The 26,070-nt window shown below is 46.5% G+C and overlaps 1 protein-coding gene across 3 annotated transcripts in view; it reads left to right on the forward strand.

Annotated features, from left to right (window-relative positions):
• Window positions 1-26,070, forward strand: part of Frmd6 (FERM domain containing 6) — a 68,898-nt gene that overhangs the window by 24,253 nt on the left and 18,575 nt on the right. For 2 of the 3 annotated variants that reach the window (XM_050153611.1, XM_050153612.1), the window contains exons 2-7: window positions 5,185-5,437; window positions 12,690-12,780; window positions 17,595-17,698; window positions 18,662-18,738; window positions 21,583-21,769; window positions 24,475-24,630. In XM_050153611.1, the coding sequence (XP_050009568.1) occupies window positions 5,339-5,437; window positions 12,690-12,780; window positions 17,595-17,698; window positions 18,662-18,738; window positions 21,583-21,769; window positions 24,475-24,630 (714 nt within the window). In that variant the 5' untranslated portion in view covers window positions 5,185-5,338. The remainder of the gene's footprint in view (window positions 1-5,184; window positions 5,438-12,689; window positions 12,781-17,594; window positions 17,699-18,661; window positions 18,739-21,582; window positions 21,770-24,474; window positions 24,631-26,070) is intronic. The other variant, XM_050153613.1, reaches the window with a different exon arrangement.

Below are 26,070 nucleotides of genomic sequence, written 5' to 3' on the forward strand. Positions count from 1 at the left end.
GTTGGTGTTTGAGACAGGGCCTGGCCCCATCATTCACTACGTAGCCCAGGATAGACTGAAACACTCAGCAATCCTCCTGCCTCCGCCTACTAAGTGTTAGGAATATAGTCATGAGCTACTATGACTGGCTCCAAAGGATATCTAAGGAACATAATATTAATCTTAATTACTAAGGAGTTTGTTTGCTTTTTTGTCAAGTAACTCTAAAATACTCAGCGAGTCTCACTGGGTTCCCAGTGTTGAAGTAGAGCACTCCTCCAGGCTAACAAAGACCTGTCTTGGAGAAGGACCATATCCCCTGAACGGAGTGGAAGCAGCAGCTGCTGACCACCCAGGGATGAGGAGGCAGGTTTTCTAGACCAGCACCTGTGTTTTCTAGGGAGCAGGAAGGACCATGTTTGTTCTCTGAAGAAGTTGACGGCCGGGACGGGATGCGGGGGGGGGGGGGGGGGGGGGGGGGGGGGGGGGGGGGGGGGGGGGGGGGGGTGGAAGAAACCAGAGGGATCAGCGTGATCAAAAGCAAGAGAAAATCTGAAATGATTTGCAGTAACCCAAAGTGAGCCTTGACAATCAATCGTGTCCAGAGAAGTGCCAAGCCATTGAAGAATGTGAGCATGTGTTATCTGTGATCAGCGTTTGTTAACACAGAAGCACCTGGGTGTGTGGTTAAGGAACAATACAAGAATACAAGAGAACTTGAGAATCCAGGCAAGAACAGCAGCTAACCATGGTCAGATGATCATGGTCATCAGAAGGGTGGACCCCAGAGGAGAGGAGTACCACTTTTCCCTTCTAAGATTATTGTCAGACCTCGAAGATCACTTGGTCATCTGTCCCGTCCCCTTAGTCTTTGGGTTGGAAAGATTATTCATCTCATCACTATGGCCTGTGACACTGTGTTCTCCGGGTAAGTATTCAGATGGTGGGAGGGCTAATTAACTGACACTTATTTTCTCTGGTGTACGGCCAGGATAAACGTGACATTTCCAGCAGGGTTTTAGAAAGAATGGCAGGTCACCCTGACTCTTTTCTGGACTCCAGGACAAAGCCCTTCCCATCATAGGTTAACAGTCCGGTGCCTGTTCCCCCTCACTCTAGAGAACGGGCATGCCAAGTCAGGCTTTGAAGGACTGTGCTGCTGGTCTGTAGGGCAGGAACAGTCACGTCACTTCCCCAAGTACCACAGCTGTCTTGTCCTTTGCTTAGCCTTCTTCCTCAAGTGAGTGCGAATGTTACAGAAAATAGTGATGGTGAGAACAGAAGTCAGAATAGCAACAGCAGCGTTCAGAACCATCAGGGTAGCTAGAGCAGGCCACTGGTTGGTGGACGTCCCTCTGACGAGTGTCTCATTTTATAGCATCACTTGGCATTCAACTAGAATATCACAGTGTTACTTCCTGTTGTTTCTGCTGTGCTACCTTTAGCTCCTCATGGAGATTATGAGCTCTGGTGGCCAGAATTCAGCAGTGGCTTGAGGGATGACAAGTGCACACACAGGCTCTAACAACACAAAGTCATAAACCAGAATCCTGTGCAATTGGAAGCTTTATGAACAGCTTCCATAATGGCACTCCTTAAGCATAACACTCCCGAAGGGTCATCTGGTTACATTTTGAGAAGGTAGATGCAAAAAGAGAATCCTTTTTGCCGCTTTCTCAACTGAAACTACATCATGTGGTAAAAACTTAAAACTAAAGATTCTGCAATGTATATTTTTTGTAAGTCTCTTTGGGAAAAGAGCTGGGGGTCTGATCACTGTCAGCACAGTCGTTTGTCACTCCTGGCACAAAAAGGCACTGCTCTGGGGTAGAAATGGCCCCCTGGCACTGAGGTGGGGCCCAGCATAGAACATAACGACATAGCTGGTGATTTCTTCCTGATTTCTGCAGTCCAAGTTGGTATAAATTCTATTTACTGTTTCCCAGGACAGTCTGGGTTAGATTGAATTTTATGCTGGTATGTGTTAGAGATAGGGTTGGTTTGGTTTGTGTTTGCCTTTTTAGTAGGACGTTTAAGTCAGCTTTGACGGTGTCTTGGCATAGTGAAGGCTTAGTCCCTTCTCTGTTTAGGGGGTTTGGGTGGGTCACCCTCGTGTTAAGGCGGCAGTGAAGTAGTGCACCTTCTTCTGTGGCTGTCAGTAACTCTGCTGCTGTAAGCTTTGTCCAGACTTTGTACTGTGTCCAAATCACAAAATACAAATCACACCCAAACAAGAATTTTAATGTATTTTAATGAAGCTAGAACCATCCTAAACCTTAGATGATCCCCCCTCATTTAACTTTTAAATTCTAAAAAGTAGGTCAGTAGAAATATCCTGATTTAATTGATTTAATTTAAAAATGGAACTTTCTCAATATGAAGTGCAGATTTAAATACGAGAAATTATAGTGGAATTCATATCACTTAAGAGTTTGATTTAAGATATATTTAAGCATAGCTTATAATTTATGTAGTAAAGAGAGGCCTAAACGTTGGACTATTCCAATTGATAGGGGGACCTTTTGCCGTGGAATCACTCCAGAACTGCCTTTCTCAGTTGATAGGATGTGCCTAAGGCTTTGTTCTCCAGGACCGTAATAGTCTCTGGGGAGAGATGTGCCCAGTGAGCGTGTGGGATGTTGTCAGCTTTAAGGAATCTGCCTATGCACCTTCTCAGAGCCTTTAATACTTTTAGAATTTTTAAGTGGGGGGCTCTTGGTCTCCAGATTTGATCCATTTCAGGAATTTTATTAGTTTCAGTGTTTTTGAGACAGAGTCTCCCTGTGTAACTCTGGCTGGATTGGCCCCAATGTGCAGCTGTTCATCTCCTGCTTCTGCAGGGCAGGATCGCAAGTGTGCACCACCACACCTGGCTCGTGTTTGGCTCCATGAGGTAGGCTCCTGCTCTGTATAGGACTGGATGGGAATGTATAGGATGGCCTTGAGCCTGAAATTCTTGTGCTTTAGTGCTGAGACTCCCAGCATGTACCCCGTGTACTTTAGGGATGTCTACCTTTGAAAATGCTGAGGACATTTTCAGCAGTAGCAATGAGGGGTCACTCTCTGGTGGGTCAGGTCTTAGGATGTTCCCCCGGCATGCCCCGAGAGTGGGGTGGAGTATGAAGTGGTGGTCTCCACATTGCGGCACAGCAGGAAGTTGTCATGAGTAGAAGTGTCACTGTGGCTTGGACTCTGCATTTATCTCCAACCCCACGAGTGGGTCACATGTAGCCAGCATCGCCCTTCGAGCTGGTGCTTGGGCACCGTTGGTTAAGAAAAGAACACTTGGGGCTGGAGAGATGGCTCAGAGGTTAAGAGCACTGGCTGCTCTTCCAGAGGTTCTGAGTTCAGTTCCCAGCAACCACATGGTGGCTCACAACCATCTGTACTGAGATCTGGTGTCCTCTTCTGGTGTGCAGATAGAACACTGTATACATAATAAATAAATTTTAAAAGAAAAGAATACTGGGCTGGAGAGATGGCTCAGTGGTTAAGAGCATTGCCTGCTCTTCCAAAGGTCCTGAATTCAATTCCCGGCAACCACATTGTGGCTCACAACCATCTGTAATGAGGTCTGGTGCCCTCTTCTGGCCTGCAGACATATACACAGACAGAATATTGTATGCATAATAAATAAATATTTTTTAAAAAAGAAAAGAATATTTTTTAGGTGAGTGATTGCATTTGGGGAATAGTTCCTAGAACTCAGGGACTGAGCATCCATATTCTAAAAAGGCCCTGGCCTCTAGAGATGTACTGGAAACCAAGGAGAAGCAATCACCCTTTCCTCTAAGGAAGACAGAATGCCTGAGTAGATGGTCCCCTTCCTAAGAAAGAAGTACCACATGCAAGATTAACCACCTAATTTTAGTTTTCAATAAATCTCTTGACGATTATATTTTACTAAAGTGGTTTTTGTTTGTTTGTTGTTTTGGGGGTTTTTGTTTTTGTTTTTTGTTTTTTTGAGACAAGGTTCCTCTGTAGCTTTGGAGCCTGTCCTGGAACTAGCTCTGTAGACCCGAGCTGGCCTCGAACTCACAGAGATCTGCCTGCCTCTGCCTCCTGAGTGCTGGGATTGAAGGCATGCTCCACTGCCCAGCTTTACTTACGTTCTTAAAAACCACTAGATCACACTTACTCATGTTACCATCTATGACTATCGTCTCTCTTGCTGAGAACAGATGAGCTTTAAGGAGCAGAGAGGTCAGGATTCTGCCTTGGAAATCAGCTTCGCATTCCTGGGCTTGCTTTCTCGCACCCTGCAAATACAGCTCCGAGGAGTACTGTAAATACCGATGGCACAGAGACAGCTAGTCTCAACACACCGCGGTTGAGTAATGTCCTGCTAACGGCAACATATGAAGCCCTCCTCGAGAGCAGGAAAAAGACCCCAGTGCTTGACAATCACTCTGCAGGCTTTTACAATACCGGGAGGCAGAAAACAGAAATGAAGGGTGAAATACTGAAGACCAGAGATATAAAAGTTTCGTTACTTGCAAGCAAAGTTACATACTTTAAAACTTCGGGGAGCAGGGGGCCAACTTAACGTTTAGTAAACTGACAAAACACGAGAAGTTTCTAAGACCCATAGTTCTTTTTACATGTATACCTGGCTTGGTAATACAGCATGAGTATTGCTTTATTATTTGATTGATGAACTAATGAATTAATTTTTCATTAGCTAGTTAGAGAACCAGGAGAAAACAGGACATAAAAAACAAGGCGAACTCAATAACCCTGGAGGATGCCATGGAGAAATCAGCTCCAGTGGCTACTGCTGCTCCCGTGGACCCCCGTGGGTGGTCCAGCAGCCAGGGCTCCCTTTGTAGAACCAGCTGGTGAAATGAAGGAATGTGGTAGAGGCCAGGGACCCATCTGTGTTCCATACCCCAGAAGAGAGGCTTCTGTTGATGCCATCCTTGCATTCACTCCAGAACCCCGCCATTTCCCCTGAGAGACTGGGAACTCTTCAGTCGGGATCCATCGCCTGGAGTCTGTGGTGCTTGGCCGTCTGTGACTGTCCAGGCTCTCACTGTGTCTATTAACTGATGTCTGAGAATGGAGTGTGGAGATGGGTGTTAAGGGGCAGAGTGTGTCTGTGCCGTCTCGCGTCCCGGGTACAGCAGTCTGCTCCCTGCGCCTGACAAATAGCTGTGTGCTCTCCTGCCTGCCTCTCCGCTAACCAGACTGCCCCTTTCTTCACAGGCCTCCCCGTGGACTTTCTCCAGCTATGAAACCTACATAGTGGGACACCACGATGCTTCTCCTGTTGGCCATGTGAGGATGAGGAGAAGCTGGCTTTGGAGCAACTGCTGAGCACTCGTGCGCCCAGCCTGCCCACTGGAGAGCCCACAACACAATGAACAAACTGACCTTCCATAACAACAGAGTCATGCAGGACCGGCGTAGCGTGTGCATCTTCCTTCCCAATGATGAGTCCCTGAACATCATCATAAACGTGAGTAGGTCTCCTCTAGGAGCGTTCTGATGGGCTGTTCCCCTGCCAGACCACACCCACATCAGGTAGTTCAGGGCGAAGTCATCAGAGAGTGAACCAGAGATAGTGTGGCAGGCTTCCTCCTAGGCATCCACACGGCTGGAAGCAGCATTCTGGCTCCGTTCAGCACAGCTACCTTCAGCAGTCTTAGTGGGGTAAAATTAGGAGTTTGGGTACTACGCTAAAAAAAAAAAAAAGGTTTCTGTTTTTAAACTTTATTGAATAATTTTTCGGTTGAATTAACTTATTAAATTTCTCTATTTCTTCATCTTTCTGTGTGTTCAGCCGTGGATACATCTGGGATCCTTTGGAATACCTTCCCTTTTCCACTCAGGTCTAGGGAATGCTCCTAATATTGCCCAGCGACAGGATCCCCTCAGATCCCACCGTCGGACTCAGCTTCTTTGGCTTCCTCTGCTCCTAGTTTCTGTACTGGGAAGGATTCTTTTTGCTCTTCCTACTGTGTGGGAGTCTCTTTCTTAGCTAAGAATTAATGCAACGAGTCGGGGGCCAGAGACTATAGATGGAGTAAGGAAGCCCAAAGCTGAACATTTTTGAGCCTTGGTTTTGCCTCTAAAATTGCTTGGCTTTCTGAATAAACTTTCTGTTTAAGTCTGTCCATTTGTGGGTTTTTTAAAAATTTATTTACTTTATGTGCATTGGTGTTTTGCCATGGGTGTCGGGTGCCCTGGAAATGGAGTTATGGACAGTTGTGAGCTGCCCTGTGGGTGCTGGGAATTGAGCCCAGGCCTTCTGGAAGAGCAGTCAGTGCTCTTAATCACTTGAGCCATCTATATAGCCCCTATTTGTGGTTTAAATGCTCAGAGTTGTTGCCCATGTCATAAAATGGTAGCCGTTGCTAAGTTTCTCATCTGCGTCTTGACTGGTTTGATCAGTCAGCCTAAGCAATATCCCAGATGAGCTGAAGGGCCGTGGGTAAGCTAAGATTCTACCCCAGGCTCTTAAATCAGATTCAGATACTTAGTTAACCAGCACATTGAGGACTGGAATACTATTTTTAGTTTTTTCCTTTTAACTTTTAACAGTTAAATTACAATTTACACATTGCAAAGCTTAAAACTCTTTTAAATGTGCAGCCCAGTACATACACTGTTAGTATATACACCCATGTAACCATTGCCCAATGAAAGATACTAATTTCATCTTTCTGGGGAGAAAGACCCTTGATGACGCTTCGTGACAGTAATCCGTTGTCCTCGGCTCCTGCCACAGGAGCGATGTGATGCGTTCTTCTCGTCTTCGATACTTCTCACTCAGCATCTGGCCCGTGAAATTGACACAGCAGTGTTTGTTTTCATTATAAGATAATATTTCAGCAGTGTGGCCGTGCCCCATTTACTCACTCACTCACTGTGGCTGATGGATGGTATGTCATTTGAATATGAAGGAAGCTGCTGTGCGCATTTCGGGGTAGCCCCACAAACACAGACACACACTTGTCAGAGTAGATGTGTGAATCGCAGACCACCAAGGTGAGACAGCGAGCGCCCTGGGTAGGAACTGCCAGGCGGACTCATGGCAGTCGATTTTGTACCTATCAACCTGTTTGTTTGTTTGTTTGTTTTTGTTTTTGAGACAGGGCTTCACAAAGTAGGCCAGGATGGCCTGGAAAAAACTATGTAGACCAGGCTAGCCTCGATCCCGCAGAGATCTGCCCACCTATGCCTTCCGAGTGCTGGAGCTAAAGGCGTAGGCCGCCATGCCCAGACCTATCAATTTTCATATTGTTTCTTTCCCATAACTGCATTCTGATGGAACTAAGGAAAACTTGTCTTAACTGTCACCCCTTGAATTAGTTTCCAACTGGTATGCTATGTAGTTTTAATAATAATCTCTGTATAATGGGATGGTTATGCAGAGCAGATACGACATTGAAATAACCTCATTAAAAGCTTAGATTGCAGCAAGGTTTTGCTTGTAACCATAGACGTCTTGGTCTTCCTCAAGCAGTCAACAGTTTCCTGATTTACCCTTGCCACCTGGTTTCTGCTCGTATGCATTTTGGAGCATCAAGCCTGCCTCCCAGACGGGTTTTACTGTCTTCCGGGCAGTCTCTAGTGATGGCTACCTTCCTGATTAGGGGACTTGAAGTTGATTTTGGTCGTGCAGAGTGCAGAGCACTTGATTTCTAAAGCCTGATGAAAATGGAAAACATGTCAGTGTGGGTATCAGCAACGTAAATGGAAATGTAAAGTAAACTCTACCGTAGATCTGCTGTGTGAAGTCTCGTTCTCACACACATACACACAGACACACACACACACATGCGCAATGTGTCCTTTGGACTTTTTAAGCACACACAATCCAGGACATACAGCATAAGCACTGAGGAAACTCCTGCCTCTTTCCTGTCATTTTGCCCGGTTAAGGGTGCATCCATGTTGCTGAGCCTGTGGCTCGTACAGGATGGGGAAAGGCGTACCAGATCTGTCATGGTGAGGAACACTAAGGTGACTGCAGTTTCTAAAGGCGTTTGCTGACACTGGAGTCTCCAGTCACTGAGGGAAATACTTTTGGAGAACAGACCGAAAGACGGCAGGCAGACTCATGGCATGTCTTATGGTATCATACCTAGCATTTTTTAAATGCCTCTTTCTACTGTCAACCTCCATATTTTTTCTTTCATCTAATTGCTGTCTAATAGAATTAAGCAAAAGTTGCCTTAATGCGGTGCTGTGGATTAGTTTTCCCCATAGCTGCTGCTATGTAGATCAGTGGCTTTAAATCTTGACTGTCCCCTAGAATTGTTGGGGGAGGGGCTCAGCTCTGTGGGCGTCACTCATGGAGACACTGATGTAGGTCTAGGGCAGGACACAGATGGCTGAAGTCCTAAGTAGGCAGAAGAGACTGTGCCCCAGCCCCTCACTTCCTGAGGCCGTTGACACCAGGGACCTTGTCTGAACTGTCTACTCCCTGGCTTTCTTTGCAGTCTTCGGCATGATTCTTAAGTCTGTTGTTCATGATTTGGTTTGTTTTCCTCATACATGAAGAGGGGCTGGCTGTTCTATGCCTCGTGTGGAAACAAGGATTTAAAGACACTGTATGTAGAGCACGTTAGTGTCTGTCCTCGGAGTCGCTCAGTGAGTCGGTCGTTATGGAGTGACATTGCCTTCGTCTAGATCCTTGTGCTGTTGATTCATTTCTTTAGGGCACTCTGCCATGCCGAGGCTCCCCTCCAGCAAGTCCTGGGACCTCAGGAAGGATGGGGTACCCTGGAGTCTTGCCCACTGCTAGAAGAACAGGCCAGAGTGCCCAGAACCCCTTTCCCCACAGCTGAGAAGGGTGATTTTGATGTTTACATAGCTGGGTGTAACAAATTAATTGTAGTAAAAAAAAAAAAGTTTATCGGTGCCCACCCCCAGCAGTAAGAGTTTTTCCCCTCTCAGGTATAGGTGACTTCATATTGGCTTTCTGCATGTGGAATCAATTTAATGTTTTAATCATTTTGAATATCCATAAATTGTATTAGCAGGGGCTATTTTAAATCATCTTAATCATCAAATGAATATAAAACATAGAAACTTAATAAAATTATGGTGAATATAAGAGGCGGAAAGTTTTTAGGGTGGCAGAAATCACAGAGCCAGAAGCTTATACCTCCCTTCCTGCGGCAAAGCGAACAATTCTTTCTTTCCAGAGAACAGTTCAGATATCCTTGCATGGTAACACACCATTGGCCCAGCGAGGATCAAACCCCCTTCCACTTCAAAGTTCCATATGGGGGGTATTTTTAGGTAAAGCCCACGCAGTCGAGAACATAGTGCTTCTAAAGTTCCCATTGCCCCTGAAGACTAGAAGAATTACAAAACTTCACAGTCAGCCATGTGGCTTTATAAAGACTGTGCTCTGCACACACCCGAGGCTGGAGATTGCTTTCACAGCAGGTAACCCTTTCAAGCCGCATCCTTATTTAATTATAGTTTTTAAACAAGCACACTGCACTTACTTGATGATTGTTAGAGCGCTTCAGCAGAAGGCTCCAGACACTTGATTTAAGTAGCAGGACAGTATTAACTAGATGGGATGCCTGGAAGAGAGGCACAGCCTTATTTAGTCAAGATTCACCACATACTTTATTTTACAAACATTGGGTTTGGAATCTGGAATTCGGCTGCTTGCTTGTCCCATTTCACCCTGGCTGCTCCATATTCAGCCAAGCCAACCAGAGTTTAAACAGCCAAGCTAAGGGTTAAAAGTGCCCCAGAGCAGTGCGACATTTGAAGTAAGTTTCGAGTTTATGGAGCTCGGGGTAAGAGCTGTCTGTCAGTGTGGCCCTTTTTCCTCCTCTCTGTCAGTCTGTTCCAGCTTCTTTGAGGCAGTATAGTTACGGCATGAAATACAAATTCAGTGTTTACAGTGAGTGTCGGAAATTAGTCCAACTTCTCTAGGACACAAGTCAAGTACGCCAAGCTGTTGGATAGAGCTAGCACAGAGTGGGGAAGGGTGCTGGCTCCGCAGCTGGAGGCACGGGCGGGAGCTCATCAGGTCCAGGGGACCCGATGCTCTTTTCTGGCCTCAGAGGGCACTCTATGCATGGGTACACAGACCCATTCAGGCAAACGCCCGTGCATATTATAAAGTAAGTGTTTACAATATCGCTGGATGGCACATTCATAAGCGAGAGTGTCCATGGGGGTATCTGAGGGGGCGGTCTCTAGGGGACCACAGTGGAGGTGCCCTGGAGCTCGCTGGGAATCGAATCCTGCATATAAAGGGACACTACCCGTGACAGCTCATCTTTATTGTCACCATGACAGGATCTAGAAACTTCACAGCACAGCTGTGAGGGAGTCTCTGGGTCAGGTTCCCAGATACAGGAAGACACATCCTAAATGTGGGTGACCACCATGCCCTGGGAGCCCAGACTGAGTGAGATTGACAGAGTGAGCAGCAGCATTCCCTCCTCTGCTGACTGGGTGCCTGGTGACCCCGCCTCAAGCTCCTGCACCCACCACACCCCCACCCTCCCACAGCAATGGAATGCAGCTCCTTGTAAGCCAGAACGCAATGCGCCCTTCCTCCTCAGTTGCTTGTCAACTATTTTGTCACAGTGGCAAGAAGTCCCTAAAGCCACCACAGCTTTCTTCAGTCCCTGGGGCTTGGAGAATTCGACAGGTCCCTGTGGCCTTCAGTGTCTTCTACTCTTTCCAGTGGGGTTTTGCATAATTTTCATTTTCTTAATTTTAGTCCTGTATAAAAACATGACTGGTGTCATCATGACCGTACGTAGATCAGAATCACCAAGGTTGTGTTGCACGTTTTAACCCGTGTGCAACCTTTGACACTCGTAAGTTATAAGGGCCTGCCTTCGTCACTAGTCGCTTACATGACTGAACAGTTTCGTTTTCTACTTCTGTGAGGTGAAGAGATGGAGCTGGGTCGTCTCTTAGGTGACTCTGGGTGCAGTGCGCCTGACTCTGGACACTCACGGCGCTGTCACCTGACAGCTCCCTCACAATAGAGAAAGCATCAAATCTGTGTCTGGGGGCTGGGGATTTGACTCACAGGGTTAAAGCGCTTGCTGTGCAAACTCGAGGACCTGGATTTGAGTCCCCAGAACCCAATTAAAAGCCTGACTTAGCAGCTCAAGCAGGGAGGTGGGAAAGTGGACACAGAGGACCACAAGCAAAGAGACCCCCTAGACAAGGTGAAAGGTGCGGACTGACACCCAAGGTTGTCCCCCCACACACACACACACACTTCACAAACACAAATACATGGATACAGATACACACATACCCAAGTGATGCCTTCTCAGTTAGTAATAGCTCATCCTCAGAATGTTAGTGTGATTGAGTTATGCTAAGACTCAGAAAGGGAAAATAAGTAATAAAAGTGATTGATTTAAATAACTAAAATCTGGCAGGCTGTCATTGTGCAGTGGGTGAATACTTTGCTTAGACCTTTAAGAAGAAAACTTCCTTGAGCAAAGATGCCCTGCGGAACCGTTTCTAGTGGGAAGATAGACAAGTGGCTGATGGGTGTGCACCAAGGAGCTCGGCCTCAGCATCAAGAGAACAAATTGAAACTTACAGCTGTTAAAATGACTGTCACCACACAGAGTCCCGAGGACGTAGAAGAGAGGAGCATGTGTCATCTGTGATCAGAATGTGAAGCAGCGTGACCCTTGTGACAGCTAGCATGTGGTTCCTCAGAATGTTAAATATAGCACGAGCCTATGATCTCGGAGGGCCATCCCTGGGTATAGCGCGAGTCTGTGATCTCGGAGGGCCATCCCTGGGTATAGCGCGAGTCTGTGATCTCGGAGGGCCATCCCTGGGCATCCAGAGGAAATGAGGTCACCGTGGTGGAAATGCACCTGCACTCTGACAGTCCCTAGCCTTGTTCAGGGCTGTCAGCTGTGCCCACTGATGACTGAAGAGACCAAGTGTAGTGTGTCCACACAGGCTGAAGTAATAAGCCACACCAGGAGAGAGAGTTTGTCATTTACAACAATATGGGTAATTCCGGAGAACATTATACTAAATGTCATAAGCCAGGCACAGACTGCATAGTCTCATTTGTGTGGAATCCAAAAAAGGCTACCTCATAGAAACAGAGTGTAAGGCAGTTACTGTAGGTACCAGGGCCTGAAGTAGTCAAGGCGGGGAGGTGTTGGTCAAAGGATCCAAAGTTTCATCTGCAGGATGAATCAGTTCAGGAAACCTATGTAGAATGGCAATTGTAACTAGTCTTGTGCTGACTGAGAGCAGATCTTAAATACACACCAAAAAATAATAGGTATGTGAAGCCATGCATTGGTTAATCCATTCTGTAGGGTATACATATACCAAAACATTGAATACTGTGTAAAAGCATATCCATTAAAGTAAGAAAAAATGTTGAGAGAGCAAACATAAATGCCTGTAGTGGAGCAAGCTCCTCTAAGGGACCTCTGAAGGGCCCATTTGTCCTATGGATCTGAGAACTGGATCCGTGTGTCCTGAGATTATGAATCCTGTGAAAGATTGTGTTGGTGCTCTGTTAGCGCTGTGGAGATGAAAGATTGTGTTGGTGCTCTGTTAGCGCTGTGGAGAGTGACGCTGTGATAACGGTTGACACACAGCCACAGGTTGCAGTGATAAGCCGGCGGTGAGGATGTGAGCAAGTGTCCTGTTGGAAAGTGGCTGATTGTGACTCACTGTGAGCCGAATTTGATTGTCTCAAGTGTCTTTCCTCTTCCCTCCTACAGGTTAAAATTCTCTGTCACGAGTTGCTGGTCCAGGTGTGTGACCTGCTCAGGTTAAAGGACTGTCACCTCTTTGGTCTCAGTGTTATACAAAGTAAGTCTCAGTTCATTCTCTGTCAGCCAAGTGTCCCCGAGGAAATGACATTGTAAACCCTAAAGCCACCATGCTGTGTAAACTGACTGTCAGATACCCATCAACTAATCTTCATTCTTAGTCTGGTATTTATTTTCCAATATCAGCAATGATGTACTTTTTACATGAGTCGGGATTTTTATTATATTTATTACATTTTGAACTTAATAGCGATTCCTTTTTAGGAATCTAGATGCTCATATATCTGTTCCCTATTTTGTTTTGTTTTAGTGAACCGAGTTTGATCTTTGTTTAGTTTTCTTGTACACAGACCAGCTGTAGCTGGGAGGAAAGTAGATGTTCTTGTCAGTTATCATTACGATCTATAATAACTGTAAGTGATAATGGCTTGTAGCATCACAAAAATGTTGAGCTCAGTAAAGCTGCCTTTCTTCTGTTTAGATTCCTGGTTAGCAGTGTAACAGATGATTCACTGAATTTTATTTTCTGGTTTTCTTTGTGCTCTTTTCTTTTTCTGGTCAGGCTGTGTGACTTTGAGACACAGTTATTGTCTTCCTCCATTACATGAGAAATTTGATTTCAGAGACACATTGCCGTCTTGTGTGCCTTACTTAGCTCCAGGCACTTGGGACCACCTGCATCCGATTGATAAAAGCTGTCCCGTGTCAGTTTGTATCTGCAAATTCCTCTGCGTTAGTTTTCTAAATTCCAGAGTCTTTTAGCATCTCTTTCATCTTTTTCAAGGAGATTTACTTGTATTTAATTATGCTTTCTATGTTTATGTGGATAATATTTTACTTGAATCAGTTTAAATCTAAACTGATTATGATAGCTTGAGAATCTGGACTGCGCTGTGCATATTCACATCTGCCGAGTTCAAGAACGTACTGTGGTCAGCAGATAAAGCCAGCTCCCTTCCTCTGAATGGGAACTGTGCTCAGTTGTCTAGGAACATGGGATGGAGACTACAGAGGGCCCTGCAAAAGCCATTGACTCCCTGCTTTTCCATTATCTTTCTAGGAAGGGTCTTAAACAGTGCTTCTCAACCTTCCTATTACTGTGACCCCTTAATATAGTTCCTCATGTTTGGTGACCCCAATCATAAAATTATTTAGTTGCTACTTCATAACTGTAATTTTGCTATTGTTAATGAATTTTAATGTAAGTATCTGTGTTTTCTGATGGTCTTAGGCGGCCCCCTGTGAAAGGGTTGTTAGACCCCCAAAGGGGTCGCAGCCCGTGGGTTGAGAACCGCTGGTCTAGAACCAGTAAGATGCCTTACAGACTCCAGGCGGCTCTTTCTGTGGTCTCCTCAAGGCTAATTCTTCCTTTTGCACCTGCGGCCAGACTGGTGGTCTCTGTGGTTCAACAAGTCGGTCCAAGGAAACCAGTTCCTAGCTTCCTTCCGTTTCCAAGGGGAGCGTTTGAGATGCTCTGTAGAAGAGAGTTTGCAGTGTAGTGAAAGCGTCGGAACAGCAGCCGGGTGACCAGGTTCTGATTCTGGCTCTACTGCTGGCTAGCAGCGAACCTGCAGACAGGCCACCAGGCTTCCTCATTGTCAAGTTGTTTCACATCAGATACAAATTGGAAGTGTGCTTGAGAATTTGTCTCACAGGTTTTGTTTGATTGGTATGGTTTTGGACTCCCAGCCCAGTTGAACAGGAAGTCTAGAGAGTTCCAGAAAGCCAGTCACCTGCAGGCACAGATTCCCCACTGTCAGCCCCAACCCTGGTGTGGTGACCAGTGAACCCACCCAGAGTCCATCATCTGCCCCCGGGTTCACTCGGGTGTTTGTATCCCACGGCTTTGCACGGATGTATGGCATGTGGTCACGGTGTGCAGGATGACGTCACTGCCCCAAGCCACTCACACGGTTGTGTGATGGAGGAAGGTCATTGGTTAATTAAATAAAGAAACTGCTTGCCCTGATAGGTTAAAACATAGGTGGGAGGAGTAAACAGAACAGAATGCTGGGAGGAAGAGGAAGTGAGGTAAGACTCCTCAGACAGACTCCATAGCTCCTCTCAGAGACACACGCGATGAAGCTCCGACCCAGGATGGACGTAGGCTAGAATCTCCCCGGTAAGCACACCTTGGGGTGCTTACACACATTATTAGAAATGGGCTAGTCCAGATGTGAGAGCCAAGAAGAGGCTAGATATAATGGGCAAAGCAGTGTTTAAAAGAATATAGTTTGTGTGTTGTTATTTCGGGGCATAAGCTAGCAGGCGGCCGGGGTGCTGGGGACGCAGCCCCGCCGCTCCTATTTCAACAGTTGTGGATTCTCAGCTGAAATTCTCCTTGTCCGTTGAGTAGTTGGAAAGAATGTAATTCTCAAGTAATTCAGACACTGGCATTTTCAAATCCAGCCATTCTGACACTCTTCTCGAAAGCTGTCCAAGGAGGAATCCAAGCATGAGGAACCCTAACATCATCCCAGTTCTGCTACTTTCATTTTAAAATAATTTCGAACTTCCAGCTATGTAAGAAGATGATAGAGATGTCCTCAGGTGTTAACGCCAGAGTGCATGCCTTCTCCATCTGTGATCTACCCGTTTCCCATCTTTCCAACATCTCTTACATAACCGTGGTGGGAACTTCATTGTCAGGAAGTCGGCACGCTGATGCCGAGGAGCCTGGAAATAGCCATCATAGTCCAGGGACTATGGACTATCAGGAACTATGATAGCCTGGCTCAGGTCTGTTCTTCAGCCATTCCATCACCCCTCCTTGTGATCTTTGCTTTTTATTTTAAGAGAAGAGACAAGTTACTTCGTGTAATGTCTTTTAATTTGATTTGGTTCATGTTTCTTCATGATTAATTTAGGTTATGCCTGATTTGGGTGGGAATATCAGATAAATGATAACGAGCCCGTCTCAGTATACAGTATCATGAGACACACAATAGTTACTTATGCCTTTAAGGTGATGTTAGCTTTTGGCAAAAATTTCTCCACATGCGTTCCTTGGTATTCATGAGCTCATATTAACCCTTATTATAATCTAGTTCCATGAGATTCTTCCTACCCCTTCTTCTTTCCCTTGGACCGTGTGAAACCTGGGTTATTTGCTCAGGCATTTAGGACTGTGCCATAAAGGATGCTGCAGAGGCACAGATACTAGGGCAGGATATAGGGAGGGACACCCATCTGCTCTCATTGGATACCAGTTCCCCTGTGTTCAGATACCCAGAGTTCTTAAGCCAGACAGAGCTGGTCACACTGTCAAGTGATAGACACATAAAGATAATTTTAAAATAATGCATGTGCTCATGAACTCAGAGACTCTGGCAGCATACACAGGGCCTGTGCAAATAAATCTAAGCCAAATGGAGTCTCAGCCCCAAGAGGGGGAAGTGGTTCCCATGCCTAACCAAGAAGCATCTCTAATTAACAACCACTCACAGAGGAAAAATGAGTTTGTCCTGTGGAGTTTTACTGGGGAAACAACCCACACTCAAGGGCAGGCCCCATGCCTGGCAGTAGATGGCCAGCACAAAACAAACTCAGTGCACAAAACAGACACTTTTTTGCAAACATTTTGACTCCTAGTGCTTTGTTTGGGCCTTTTTTTTTTTTTTTATCTTAACTGGCCTTTTGCTTGTATCTTACAGTTTCTGATTTTGTATTTTTATGCATTTTGTGTCTGTATTTCTTGTGTTTTTTCTTTGTTTTGTTTTGTTTTAAATGTTTTAGTTTGCTTTATTTGCCTGCTTGTTTTCTAAAGAGAGAAGGCATGGAGTTGGCTGAGAGGAGAGGTGGGGAGGATGTGGAAGGGAATGGGAGAGAGGAAACCATGATCTGAATATATTGTCTAAAAAATTATTTTCGACAGTATATAAAATGAAAATATGCATGAGCTACTCTGAGCGGTCTCACTTGGGTCATCATTTTGCTGCTTCTGACAGGGGCTCCAGCCACACGTACATCAGTTGTGTTCAGTCAGTAAAAAAACGGGAGGGAAGGTGGCAGCACTCACTGACCTGCTAACTGGGTTAAGCAGCACCTCCTGTCTTTCCTCTTTGGGGCGTCCCATCCCCATGTTTCTTTCATGTTAAGAGGACCGAAGAGCCCCTTTATAGCCAGAGTAGCATAACTGTCCTAATGGCATCTTCCAGCTTGTTTTTTACACTCACTCATCTCTCATAAGTTCCAGTGGGCATATTTTCTGTTCACTCTAACAGCAAGTCACCCCCTCGAGGGATTGTTTGGTGTTAACTCTTGGTTTTTGCAGAGCTTTTCTGATAGGATAGATCCCAAAGGCAGAGCCAGGAGTGGTTTGTCATTCTGGCAAGCTGTGCTCTGGCGTGGGAACACAGAGAATGGATGTTTTTAAAGCCAGCTCTTCACAAAGCAGGTGTCATGCCCACCCTTGGAAGTGAGCTATCATCAGTGTTTAGTGTCTCACAGAGGCTGGTCTGGTGCTGCCGCTGGATCAGTGTTTTGCATCTATGAGAAGAGTGTTCTGTACACCGAACCAAAGTGTATTTTCTAAGATGCATGTCCACGGGAGTGGGTGCTGGATGCTGTCTACAGATTCTGGAAGCTAAGCCCAGGGAGAGTTAGAAGCCCCAGTTCTCCTGAGCATTACATGTTCTACAATCTTGAGTTCTGTGTTGCAGAAGCAAGAGAATTCATAACCTCATTAATGTCTAGCTAATACACCTTGGATTTTTTTGTGTCTTGAGTTTTCCTGGTTCACATTTTATTCATAGATCGTGAGGCTGTATTTATTGAACTGTCGCTTTGCATAGTTTTTCTCTGAAACAGATTTTTTTCTCTTTAGCATCTTGTCTTTTTTTTTTTAATGTGCAGATAATGAACACGTATATATGGAGTTGTCACAAAAGCTTTATAAGTATTGTCCAAAAGAATGGAAAAAAGAGGCCAGCAAGGTACGACAATACGAAGTCACTTGGGTGAGATTGCATTTATGCGCAAACTTCTTTTTATTCTTTAAAGCTGTTTATTTTAGCTGTCACGTTAGGAAAAGTCTTAAGCAGCAACTTCTCCAGTGGAGAATGAGGAAAGGAAATGAATTCTAGGCGCTAAAACGTCTTGTGGCTCGGGTGTGAATACCTGACAGTGTAAACTACCTGTTGGTAGTAATGTTTTGGTAATCTTGGGGTAGTGTCTGGGGTGAAAAGCATGAGAAAGTATTTGCTTTTCTCCTGTGACAGTGCTGTCAAAACTTGCCGGAGTCTTTAGTAATTTTAAATTTGCCTTCTTAAGAGTTCTTGCATTCGGGCCTTTGTTGTTTTACTGTGCTGGCGTCTTTATGTAGTAAACATCAGTTCCTTCTGAGCGAGGGAGCAGGCACAGGGGGGCTGTGTGGTTTCCCCATCACCCTGGTGAGTCAGGAATGAAATCCGCACTTCTAATCCAGATTCTCCCTTAGCGGTGTAGGATTCTTGGGCTGCACTGGAAGGCGGACTTCAAAGCCAGCCACAGAGTAAAACACTCCAACGTTTAAGTAAACAAGCAGCATATTAGAATGTGGCGTGTGGAATGCTGAGGGAACAAGAGAGCACTTGTAATAGGGAGCAAATGGTCACCACAGGGGACAGAGCTGGGCCAGAAGCCGGATCTCAGCTAGAAATTTCCATGGTGTTTATTTTTATCTTCCCTTATGTTCCCATTGGCATCACCACGGATGAGAATCCAAAGAGGGAGGGTGCCCTGTTTCGCCTTGTAACTTTGTGGTTGGACGTGGACCTGGTGTCTGCATGGGACAACAGTGCCTACTTCAAGCTCCACATTCCAAGCATATAAAACCTCTCTGTGCGGGGGAATGTGCTTTGCTAGCGATGCCAGTGTGATTGCCTTTGAGGCCTGCGGTGGAGGTAACTACACACAGCTCACTGCCCGTGTCTCCATCTTAGGGCATCGACCAGTTCGGGCCTCCCATGATCATCCATTTCCGGGTGCAGTACTATGTGGAGAATGGAAAACTGATCAGGTATGAAGACGAAGCAGTCGTGAGCCTGGGCCTTGGTCTCCTCCACAGCACGTTTTCCTCACACACACCGGACACATCATGGTGTTCTTTGCTTTCTTCTCCCGCTGGAATGTAAAGTCTACAACAGCAGCAGTCTGTTTGTTCGTCTGTTCGCTTGCTTGTCTTTGACATTCGTGTATTCTCGGTGCCTAAACACAGGGTACATTTGTTGCCGAACAAGTGTTTGTGGGCTAAGTAAATCATAGACTAAAGGTGACAATGTTAATGTCACTGGCTCACATTGCCACTCACAGTCCCCAAGAAGGAACTGTCACCGTTGTAAAGAGACTCATTAAATATGAGTCTGTTCTTGTTCGTTTGGTTGTTTTGGGGTTTTTGTTTGTTTGTTTGTTTGTTTTGAGATACGGTTTTTCTGAATAGCCCTGGCTATCCTAGAACTCACTATGTAGACCAGGTTGGCCTCAAACTCACAGAGATCCGCCTGTCTCTGCTTCCTGAGTGCTGGGATTAAAGGCGTGCGCCACCACCGCTTGGCAATTATATTCTTTTCCAGGCGGGACAGGGCCTCAAACTCTCAAGCCACTGAGTTTTAGGGGTCCGCTTGGTTTTCACTTGAGGTCTTGTTTGCACTCTTAGCCAGTGGTTCAGAAGCTAACTGTGGAATTCGAGGGTACACTCTGATGGGCGGGGAACAGGGTTCTTCTTCTCAGAGGTGGATGTGTGATCTGCACCATGATGTGAGTCAGAATTAACTGGTTCTGAATCTCTTTCTTTGGTGTGGGATTCAATGTTAGAGAACGTGAAGAGATCGCATATTTGGCCGACAGAAACCACAAGAAATAAGAACTTGTTTTCCTTTACCTTGAAGGATGCTGGGCCAATGTAATGTGAAAAATTAGCACTTATTTTTTTTCTGTTATTATCAGCTGCAAAGGAAGAGTAAGAGGTACTAATACCCAGACTATTTCTAGAGGCTAGAAACCTCACTGGTTTGCCTGTTGTGTGATGTGCTCACCCACTTTACCTGGTTATATGGAATGCCCTGCAAGGAAGTAAAATATAGTACTGGGCCACTAATGAACCCCACAGGGCTAACGAATATTAACCCTTGACTTCTGTGTGCCCCTACCCCCACTATTAACCCCAAAGACGGGAGGAGAAAGACCACAGACCCAAATCATCCTGACGAAATTAATTAAAGCAAGCTTTTTTATCCATATACACGGGCTGCCTTCCCTAAGTCGGAGTTTGAGGGGTCAGCATTGGATGTGAGGAAGACAAGGCTTCTGTAGCTCAGGGTAGGGGATTTCCAAATGGGGGATTTGTAGGCAAAATAGGCGGGGTTACAGGAGCAGAACACAAGCATAGCAAGTGAGTCCTGGCGGCCACCTGAAACAATAACACGGTTGTCATGACAACAGGTAGTCATAGCGAGGTAAGTCATAGGTGGCCCTGCAACCTTTTGAAACAAAGGGAGGGGAGTAAGTTGGTTATAAACAACTATTTATTTATTTATTATGTATACAATATTCTGTCTACATGTATGCTTGCAGGCCAGAAGAGGGCACCAGACCCCATTACAGGTGGTTGTGGGCCACCATGTGGTTGCTGGGAATTGAACTCAGGACCTTTGGAAGAGCAGGCAATGCTCTTAACCTCTGAGCCATCTCTCTAGCCCCCTATAAACAACTTTTTAGAACAAAGACATGATCGCCATTCCTGGAACAGGCAGCACAGAACCATTTGTAGTTAAGGTGACAGGTGGGACATAGCCCACCCCATCTCTGAGAAATAGAAGTTTAATCATAAACAGGAATAAACCTAGTTTGTCCTTACTAGAAGATGGAGGCAGGCTGGGTTCTCAGCACCCGACAGCATGTAATCGGTGTCATAAAAGGCAACACTGAAAGGTGCCCTGTCTATGGGAAGGAATGCCATAGATGCTTCCTTCCTAAGCTCTGTATTCTTAGCCTTGGTCTTAGTTAAAACAGACCATTATGCTCTGTTACCTGCCGATGAGCCGTGACCTCAGGAAAACAGTCTGAAGTAGGGAGAGCAGTGACCTCGCTGAGAGCGTGCATGTCTGTGATGGTTTCTCTTAATCGCAAAGCTATCCGGGAACATTTCTGTAGAGCTGACTAGATGTCCTGTGGCCCACCCACCCCTGCCACCACTACAGCCAGCGCTTTCTACTCATCTCAGCGGAGACTGAGTTTATTTCTGGCTCGAGTGGATTACAGAGCGTGCGCCGTTGGTATTTCCTCTTGGGGGAAGCATCATGGTTGTCATGACGTGCCTGGGAAAACACTCTGTAAGACGGCATCCTCTTCCTGTAACACAGGGCAGGTGTAAGGGAAGCTCTGGTCCATTCTTCCTCAGCCACAGGAGAGTAACAGACCACTGGTGTGTGGTGTTCGCCGACAAGCATTCTAAAGAGCTGTAGAGCCTTTGGAGCAATCCAAAGAGCATCAGTCAGGCTCTTCCCATCGAGTGGTGTGCACAGCGTTGATGTGCAGGGGAAAAATAAACATTGGCTTCCAGCATGGCCACTCTGTGTTCTGTGACGTACTTGCCTTACTGGAGTGGAATTCCTCGGACTTCCCTTTCTTTGAACAAATCAAAGGCTGTGGGCCTTAGAGTATGTTTTGGCATCTGGGCCTTCTGACTCCTGCAGCCTCCTGAGGTGGTGATCTGGTTCCAGCTTGGGCCTTCAGCCCTTGGTGATGTGGGTACAGGGAAGAAAAGCCAAAGGCATCTGCCAGCAGATGCAGAGTGAGATTTGGGTTCTGTTGACATGTTTGTGCCATTCCCCCGGAACATGACGGCTGTTTTCCTGTGTTCTAGTGACCGCATAGCGCGGTATTATTATTACTGGCACCTGAGGAAACAAGTCCTGCACTCTCAGTGTGTGCTCAGAGAGGAGGCCTACTTCCTGCTGGCGGCCTTCGCGCTACAGGCTGATCTCGGGAACTTCAAAAGGAATAAGCACCGTGAAAAGTACTTTGAGCCGGAGGCTTACTTCCCGGCATGGGTAGGTACTGTCTGGATTCCCCGTCCACCCATTCAGGTGCACCACCTTCTTTGAGAGATGAACCTGCGGGTTCTGGGGACAGTGAAACTGCTCACGATGCCCAAGTACGGGAGCTCGGTACACTGCAGGTCTTTCCCAGTCTGCTCATAGCTGAGGAGGCTCACCGGCCAGCCTAGATGCTGGGGGCCGCAAGCGTCCACAGCCCCCTGTTGGATGTGCGTGGTGGTGGCACTCAGGATCCTCCTGCTGACATGCATTTTCTCCCTTTGAGGAAAAAATGGTGGCTTCTCAAGAGATGAGGTCATTCACAGTTTTAATGGGCTGAGAAAAGAAATCTAAATCAACTGTTGGCTCTGCCCTCTGTGTCCTTCCCTGCCAGGCGAGGAGCCACCCGCTTCTGTGCTTCTGTCGGGGAGAAGGTAGATGTAGGTCAGCAGGCTCCCTAGCCTGTTGGGTTGCCATTCTTCCCACAGGCCACCCTGGCCCTCTCTTCCGAGTCCTCTGCTCTGGCTCTGGATCACTCTCCCGCAGTAGATAGTGTTTATAGAACAGTGGGTCACCTGCGTCCACAAAGCAGAGCCACCTGGCTTGCTTCCTGTCTCGGGAAAGCTTGAAAAAGCTAAAGATAGGCCAAGTGTTTTTGATTTTTCCAGCTTCTTCCTTCCCGTGTGCATACCTTGGTCCACCTCCGCCTGCCTGCTTCCGCTCAGCTGTACACATTGCTGATTTAGCAGACACTTTTCTCTTTCTGCGGAGTTTGTCTACTGCACATGGCACTTGTCCATTTACACCAGGGAGATTTCATCCTGATCACTGCTTTTCATGACTACTGTCACAATATGCAGGTGACCCCTCAATATGTTTACACAGTACTGTTAACAGCCGTGCAGTCCTAAGTACTGCAAACTCAGAGCACCCCATCATGCTCCTTTCCTCAACTCCACAGAAGCAGCGAACCTCCATATTTCTGGTATAGAGTGCTGGACATTGCCATTGGCCCGGTTGCCCTGAACCTGGCTGGCATCACGTGGACTCTGCTTGGTGCTTGGCTTCTTCCGTGTTCCACCCAGTAGCAGCAGCATCCTCTGACGTCACCTGCCACCCTCTTTAGTCCCGAATCTTCTTGTTACTGTTATTTCCCATCCATGTGCATTGCATCCCCTCCCTTCAGCAATCCCTCCGTTTGAGTCCCAGATCTCAGCACACCGGGTGGCGCTATCCTTGCTTCTGTGTTCCCCAGCTTGCACCTGCAACTTGCCTGCAGCAACTCCCCAGTTCCCTGTGGCGGGAAGTCCCAGCTCCCAAATGTCAAACTCCAGGATCTGGCTCCCACTGCCCCTCCAGCTCTTCTTAATTGCTTGTCCTGCACCTTAAACTATGTGTTCTAATGTCACCCAGCCAGTGACTTACCTGTATGTCTGCCTGGCATCACCCAGCCAGTGACTTACCTGTATGTCGGCATCGTTACTGTGATGTTTCATACCTTGGGCCTCTCCTCTTTTTTTTTTTTTTTTTTGTTTGTTTGTTTGCTTGCTTGCTTGCTTGCTTGAATGATTGGCTGGTGGTTTTGTGTTTTGTGACAGGCTTTCACTGTATGACCTGGCTTTCCAGGACCTCTCCATGTAAACCAGGCTGGTTTGGTACTCACTGAAATCCTCCTGCCTCTTCCTCCTGAGTGCTGGCATTAAAAACCTGTCCACACAGCACCACACCCAATGCTAAAGGAACTTGAAGCCACTCCCCTCGTTTCAGCTGCCTGACTCCTGACCCTTGGAAATCGGCTCCTGCTGGGCGGGTGTTCCTGCTGGGGTGTCCAGCAGTGTGCCTCGCGGTCCTGCAGTGTACACAAGAAGTTTCTATACAATAAGTGTCATCATCCACCTGCCTCTGCCTCCCGAGTGCTGGGGTTAAAGATGTGCCATATATAATTCTTTATGAAATATTCAAAGTGAGAAGCAAACACCATATCTGAAAAGCCACGTTAAAGCTAAAAACTCAGGAGTATTTTCACTCCTGTTTGAAGCCCTTCCTTTTGCTCACGTTGCCACCACCTTTCCATGTAAAATCAGGTAGGGCGTTCTCTGCATCTGTTAGCCTGCAGCTGCTGGGTCCTGTGTGCCTTTGACACCATCGGAATCTGAGCCTCAACAAATCACAATGAACATTGAGTTGAAACAGTTTCCTCACGCATTTTTAAGTAGAGTTCCTTTTGTGTGAAAATCAAAAGTGTTCCAAAGAACCCTGCCTATTCCCTTACTTTCCCCAGACGCACATTTACAGTCTTGTGTTCCGTGTGTGTGTGTGTGTGTGTGTGTGTGTGTGTGTGTGTGTGTGACTGTGGGAATGAGCGGGAGCCAGAGCCTGCAGATGTTCTGACGTAGGCGTTTTTCTGACGTAGGCGTTTTTTAAGGTACCCACCATTTTGGGAGTATAATCCATGAAGTATATGAAGTTACACCAGATTGCGTGGGATTTTTCCCCCACTTTGGTGATTGTTAAAACAAAGAGAAACTGTTTTTCCCATTGGAATTTTTCTTCTACCAAATGGATTTGTGGCTCATAATGTTAGCCAGTTCCACCCAGTAGTATAACAAGACAGTGGAAAGGGGATAAAATTAGAGTTTTCTAATGGAAATCAGCCAGTTTATGTGGCCTGTTTTAGCTCCTCATCCTTTTGTCGTTTGTGGGGGCCGGTGTTCCAACAGGTTGTTTCCAAGAGGGGGAAGGAGTACATCCTGAAGCACATTCCGAACATGCACAAAGACCAGTTTGCACTGACGGCCTCCGAGGCGCATCTGAAATACATCAAAGAGGCCGTCCGACTGGACGACGTTGCCATCCATTACTACAGGCTGTACAAGGTAGGAGTCTGAGGCCCCGCCCCTGGGATGAGCTCGCCTGAGCACTGCACAGCTGTAGAAAGAGCTTCTCTTGGCTTGCCCTTGGCTTCCACAGGTCAGGCCAGAGGCCATCTTGATCCAGCCTAGAAGCAAGATGGAGGATGCCTTAAATGTTTGTAACAGTACCGTAACAGACGACTGTAGATCATGAATCTGCCTCTTTGGTGCTTAATCTGTAGTTGTTTTTAATGCCCTTTGTTTATATTATTTATTATTTTATATGCATTAATGTTTAGCTGGCATGTAAGTCTGTGGGAGGGTGTTGAGTCCTGAAGTTACAGACAGTTGTGAGCTGCCATGTGGGTGTTGGTGTAATGGTAAAAATAAAACGGCCGCATTCCCCGAGGGGCAGCAGAGGGCAGCAGGCCATGAGGGACAGTGGGTCCCAGGCAGGGAGCTGCAAGGCGGGTGAGAGTTTGAGGAGTTGCAGCAGGTGAGAGACAGGCAGATAGGCACCCCATGCAAAGAGAGTGGGTATTTATTTAGTGGGTTATGGAGGGAAAGGGGAGAAGAGGGAAGAGGGAGGAAGAGGAGAAGAGAAGCCGCCTCTTTAGAAGAAAGATGGAAAGAGAAGGAGCTTAGTCTGGAAGCTGAAGGAAGATCAGCTTGCCTCAGTGAACAGAGGGGTGGGAGTGGGCCGAGCTTGTCTCTTAAAGGGACAGGACAGATCATTACAGTTGGGCGTTGAACTCAAGACCTCCAAAAGAGGATTCTCGGTGCTCTTAACCACTGAGCCATCTCTGCAGCCCCTATTCCGTAGGTTTTTTTTGCTTTGAAGAGTAACCCTTGCAACCCACTTGGTGGATATTATTTAGCCTTCATTCACCTCCGTTGAGATCCTTTAATTGCACGACTGTCCCCACAGCAGCCAGTGCAGACAGAGCACGGTATTCCTCATTGTTTCGTTCAGTCCCCCACCACTCTGCAAGAAGTGTGTGCTCATTTTATAGGCCAGGAAACTTGAGGCTTAAGGAAGTTAAATAATTCACTAAGGCTGCAAAACCAAGCAGCAGACTGGATTCAGCGGGCTCCTCGATGACAGTGTGTTTAAGTCAAGCACTGCCGCACTCGGGTGCCTTAGTCTCCTTTGTATCCCTAGCTCTGTTTTTCTTTCTGATATGGACCACACAGTCCCCGAGCATTGGGCGGAGGAGTGCTCTGCTGTGCACACACTCATGTCGGGGCTTCAGCATCTTCTTGCCTTCCCTCCCTGCCCCCCACACATCTTCCCTATCCTTACAAGTGCTATTCTTTGACTAGAACTGGATTCTAAGTACTCAAGTTGTTTTTATAAGCCCAATGGGATGAAGTTGTTAAAATATGATCAGTAGGTCTTAACTGTGAGGTTGAACATAGTTTGGCTCTTTACTGTGTGACCTTAGGCAAGCATTTAACATCTCT

Source organism: Alexandromys fortis, unplaced genomic scaffold (genome assembly GCF_014885135.2).
Source record: "Alexandromys fortis isolate MF-2015 unplaced genomic scaffold, M_Fortis_MF-2015_v1.1 scaffold_82, whole genome shotgun sequence".
NCBI lineage: Eukaryota > Metazoa > Chordata > Mammalia > Rodentia > Cricetidae > Alexandromys > Alexandromys fortis.